This window comes from Salvelinus fontinalis, chromosome 6, assembly GCF_029448725.1.
Source record: "Salvelinus fontinalis isolate EN_2023a chromosome 6, ASM2944872v1, whole genome shotgun sequence".
In the NCBI taxonomy this organism is placed as follows: domain Eukaryota; kingdom Metazoa; phylum Chordata; class Actinopteri; order Salmoniformes; family Salmonidae; genus Salvelinus; species Salvelinus fontinalis.
Window position 1 is genome coordinate 43,015,741 of NC_074670.1, and position 5,575 is coordinate 43,021,315.

The window sequence follows — 5,575 nt, forward strand, 5'->3', positions numbered from 1 at the left end:
CTTCAGATTTGTATCTTAATTTTCGCGAGAGGTATCGCCTTGATTGACTATATACATTGATAAACCATACTTCTTGATTGGCTATTGCAACACAAAATGGCTGCAATGGAGCAATGTTTTCCAATATTTGTTCACCCCAAAGCCACTTACAAGGGCAATATACAACATCTGACAAAAATTACAATTACACATTGTTGTAAAGATGTTAATTCACAAAATGCATGCTAAATATGTCTATTACGTTACAATCAAACTAATCCTAAAATGTAGTAGTTTTATCTTGTTAATAGGACATTTTACAAGCCTATTAGAAGTAGTACTTAATGTGGTGGTAACATGTCTGGGACTAACATTTGTTAAGACTAATGTATTTTATTGTGTTTACACATCAGTTCAGTATGTGGAACAGCATGCAGTGGCATAGGAGTTCATCATTTGAGCTTCATTGCAAATCAATTTCCTTTATCGGAGACTGAAGGTCAATAGGTAGTGCATTAGCTAGAATAAATACATTATAGGTATAAAACAAGAGAACAGTTATGCAAAGGAAAGATAGTGTGTAAATGAAGGCGGTGAAATAGATCTGTGATTAATCATAGTGTCTTAGTGACTCCACAGTCCAGGGTACATTAGAAATGTGTTTGCTTAGCTACATTAGTGTTATCTGGAATAGATACAAGCACATCCTCAGCTGGACAGTAATGGTGATAGATGCTTCATATCATTTTGATTGGATCCTATGTAGTAGCTATTACAACCACTAACTTAAACTGGATGCAAAATTATCTGAATAAACTTGGCCCTTGTAATTTTATATTTGATTAAGATGTATGTTAATCAAAAAAGTTATTGTTAATGTAGCCTATCAATATTGCTGACACCTACTCCATTAGGTCCATTTCCCTCAATTACAATGATGCCTGAAACTCTTGGACCAAATCTGGTTCTTTTGTCTGCACTGGGAATACATTTTGGCAAGTATTTTCCACTATCCCACTGCCATAGTTTTTGATTGGATGGTTTTAAGTAAACCTTGAAGGTAATTGGCAGCAGGTGCACATTTCAATAGAGGGGCTTTTTACAGTAATTAACTTCCAGGCATACTGGTGATTAGCCAATAAACAAGAACAAGGTGACCATTCTCCCATCATATGAGGCAGGCTGGGCTGAGAATTGCTGCCAGGGAATGGGACTGTTACACAGTTGAGCCATCGACACTGCTACACCAATGCCTTCAGCCTTATTTAATGCACAAGGTAATGTATGGGGCCCAAGCAAATGAATAGTATACAATTTATGGAGCATCCAACAACACGTGCTTGATGAACTAATGTAATAGGTTAACTCAAGTGTTACCGAACAGATTATGCCAATTGTGATAATTACTTACTAAGAAACCTTAAAAATCTTACTGAGAAGGGATGGTCCACTTTCAAACGAGCACATCCCTTTTTCCACGAAGTCATCAGATACAGATCTGCTGCACCCACAATTTCTCTGAATTGAGCAAAGTGGGTCTATGATTGAGCCCTATGTCGCCAAATCAGCATAATCTGAGAAAACAGTCTGCATGAGAAGAACCTATTGTCAATGTAGCAGCTATCTTTGTTTTCTGTCGTGTACACAGACTGTAAAGCAGAAATAAGTATTTCATCATGCTCCATTGCCTTTCTGATGGTTCTATTTGTCCCATCCGAGGGAATAGGTGAGACAGAGCCACACATTGCTTCCTGTGCTTCTTACTGAGTATTAAGCGCACAACCAATATCAGAGGCAATACACTTTTTAGGAGAACGTAATCAAACTTGCACATGTGTAGCAACTGTGGTGCCGATGGTATCAGTTAGAACTGATAGGGTGAACTGGCAGAGAAGCGGATGAGTCAAGTTTATTTTGATAATGCTCCGAGTCCAGATGTGGTGAATGTGAGTCTCTTCACCCATAAAACAATTTAATGGCTCCTGTCTTCTTGGTTAGTTGAGCAGTAATCGTCCCAATAGGTGTGTTATTTGTCTGGTAAGTGGCTCTGGCCAACAGATAAGGTAGGACCAAAGTCATTCCCATCTGATTTCATCAGGCGTCTAAAGCTTTGCTCAGTCAGTTATTGCCTTACGCGTTTTCCGTTGACAGGCAGGCTGCTCCTGAAATCCAACCGGACTTGTTGAGATAGAGGACCTTAATGGACTCCTCTGGAGAACGTGTTTGTCTAGTTACATCTTTGTTGTATCACAGTGTCCCTTTGTTAGCTGGTCTATTGCTTTTCAGACGGTGTGTTTGTGTAAGGCATTTCCAGGAGGTTTTGATGGGCCAATTACAGAGTGATAGGTTAATGCCTCTTTCCCCTTTAACAAAGTCATACACTTTATGTGAAAGCTTGGTCACTATCATTTACAACCTGAACATAACCTGTGTTAGCTGTGTGAATAAAGGTATATTTAACCCTCTGACACTATTGCTATTGGAAATGTCAGGCGCATATTGAAAAGATCCTGTTCAAGTGGTACACACATTTTTTTATTGTTTATATAGTTACATCATTTATCGATACTATTTAAGGAAAGACGTTTTGCTGTCCAGTAAATTATACAACACAAACATTGAAACATAATCTTGTTACGCTCGCATGCAGTTAACAAAACATTGCACAAATTGTAACCAGGCGTGGACAGGATAATGTCTCGCAATGTGTTGGACTACTGCATGTGGACAGAGTGCTCCTTGTTATGGCCAGTGCTAAGTAGCCTCCTGTCATTGTCCAGCACGGCGGCTGGGCTGACCTGGGATATTCTGGTAGGTTTGGTCATCAGGGTTGGAGTGTTACCCAATGGATTTAACAGGGTTAAAAACCTAAGGAGAGAAAGACAACTAAGTGGTTTTTAAATCTGCTGCTGAGTTAACCCAAGTCTTGTAACCTAGTCGGTATACAGTATAACATATGAACCAGAAGTCTGATATACCTGCTGAAGTTAGGATGGATAAAAGGATGTCCACACAGAGAGGCCCAGGCCAGAGTGCTAATACCCAGGGTTCCCACAGAGTCAGGCGCACACACTGGGGCTGTGTATCGGGCTCCCCCCCAGGATGGCTCCACCAAAGAGGCCTGGTGCAAGGGGACATCCAGGTAAACACCCAGGGAGTTGGTTAAAGGTAACCCAGGGAGGGAGCTCAACACTCCAGCCTTCCCGTTCTTACGCCACTTGGCTCTGCGGTTCTGAAACCAAACCTAGACACAAGAGTGGAGAAAAGCCAACAGCCTATAATGGTCTCGTGACAACAAAAACATTAGCTGGCCGGAAGCAAGCGTGCATTAAGAGATTTGGTTCTGGGTTGCCGAGATTAAGAGTGTATTGATGGATCCATGACTGAATAATATCTGTTGCAGCGTCATATTAACTCCGTACTAAATAAGAACCAGCTCCAAGGCCAAGCAACATATCTTTGTGAAGTTTATGAATGGCAAAAACAAATGATTGAGCAAGTATCTGTACCTGGACTCTTGCCTCTGTTAAAGTTAGATGCGTCGCCAGTTCTTCTCTAGGGTAATAAAGAGACATTGATCTATGAACAGTTTAAACAGTCCTTTATAGTTAACATGATTGAACAGTAAAGATATGTTGTAGTGTAAAACTAAGAGTAACAAAGACACTACTAATGTCAATAACTAGTAGTAATGATAGAATATAATGTGCTTACCTGGCAAAAATGTCTGGATAATGAGATTTGCAGAAAGCCCTCTCCAGTTGTTCCAGCTGGAAGTTAGTAAAAGTGGTGCGATAACGTCGTTGCTTCCTTGAGTGTCCACCTGAACTTGGTGCTTTCAGCTGCTCTGTTTGGTTTCTGTTGGAGCCAAGCTCTGTCCCTCTGTTAGTATTTACTGTCATCTCTTTCCTGGTATCTTGTAGCTGTAAAGTGTGTTTGTTCTCCTCAGGAGCAATATGATCTGTTATTGATATCTGCTTGGACTTGTTGGATTGATTCTCAGTCTCTTTGAGAGATGTTGAACCCATGGAATCCACTGTTTAAAATATGTACACAGTTATCTCTCATGTGAACAGAATTCTCTTCACCTATTTGGAAATCTCACCAACACAATTTCCCCTGCGCCACTTACAAAAGTTAATTGGCAATCTTCAAAATTTTGGTTTCGAAACAAATGGCACGTACCTTCTCTGCTGATCCCAGTGTCTTTACTCACACCTTTGCTCAGAATGGAATCAATCAAATAAGATGATGCAAATGGCAATTTCTCTAGCCCATGTGATGACTGGGGTTTAGAATACCCCCTCATAGTTGTCTCAATCAGTTGTCCTTTACAGATCTCACAGTTACTCCGACAGAGTCAGCTGTCTACAAAGCATTGACTCTCAAATAGTGGAAACTGTGCTGCTCTTTATTGGCCCATCACTGTAGTGTTATCAATGTCATTAGCATTTTTACTTTTCCATTTGGCAGGAAAGGGAACAGTAGAGGTAGGAGGAATATGTTTGTGTCCACTTGTTTGTGAATGTCTATTGATAGCCCTACTTTATCTTTATTGTGCAAAACGAAGTAATACTACTATCAATACTAAAATACATTTTAGTAGCAGCTCTAGTAAAAGTGGAAGCAGCAAACAGTAGAAATGAAGCTTTCTCTTTGAGATAATGTTGTAATAGGTTATTTAATCATATATCCTAAATATATTATTATGGAGGCCTTCCGTTTACAAGCAATATGATTTCACTCAATTAGGACTTTTATAACACTAAATAGGAACGTTTATTCATGATGGGAGATGGGTGCCCCCTAGTGGCCACCTGTGGAACTGAGTGTGGAACGAAAAAGAATGAGATCTTAACAGCATGATTATTGTACATCATTTTCAGTGACATGCATGTCCATTGTTGAAATCCGTCACATATTTGTCTTGTATACATTCAACACCAGATCTAATGAGACAAATAGTCCTATAAAGTCTGAAGTGACTCTTGCCTGCATTTCTACATGCTCCGTTTGTCAATAAATCAGACCATTGGCTCCAGATGGAACTCTTTCCTCTTGTACATTTTTTACAAGTGAGACTGTATGGATTCTATCTATAAAGGTGTTTTATTACCTTGTGCATGGTATGTCATGCTGGCAGTGGCAGGACAGAGGTTTCCATCATTGCAGCATTCTCCATCGACAGCTACAGTGCTGCTGTGCTGCAGAGTGCTTTTGGTGAGTCAAGGCTCTCACATAGGCTCTTTAAGTAAGCTCCGTCTTAAAGCTTGCTCAGTGGTGCAGAATTCAGAATGTTGTGACTGATTGTTGTCCATACAGCACAAATCAGTCCAAGCATAGGAGGGCTTTCCCAGAATAATGTCATTAATTATTCAAACATATATTGGACACCCACATTAATAGAAACATTCCAAACACTCCTGGGGCTATTTGAAAAAAAGGAGTATGAAATTCAGCATATTTAATTTGATTAGTGAGGAGGCAGACATATGGAGGCCAGCCTAAAATTAGGTGTTAATGCTGTTTAATGGAAGCATGGAGGGGGCTCTGATGAATGTACAGGAGAACTCTGCCTCTTCATGATTTATGACAA

General features: G+C 40.0%; 1 protein-coding gene across 1 annotated transcript; it reads right to left on the minus strand.

Moving 5' to 3' along the window:
* Positions 1 to 2,693: 2,693 nt before the first annotated feature.
* LOC129858617 (homeobox protein ARX-like) lies at positions 2,694 to 4,783 on the minus strand. The gene is made up of 4 exons (XM_055927931.1): positions 3,694 to 4,783; positions 3,489 to 3,534; positions 2,958 to 3,223; positions 2,694 to 2,847 (listed from the first exon to the last, which is right to left on the minus strand). The coding sequence occupies exons 1-4, from the start codon at positions 4,005 to 4,007 to the stop codon at positions 2,694 to 2,696; spliced, it is 780 nt and encodes a 259-aa protein (XP_055783906.1). The 5' UTR covers positions 4,008 to 4,783.
* Between the last annotated feature and the right edge of the window lie 792 nt (positions 4,784 to 5,575).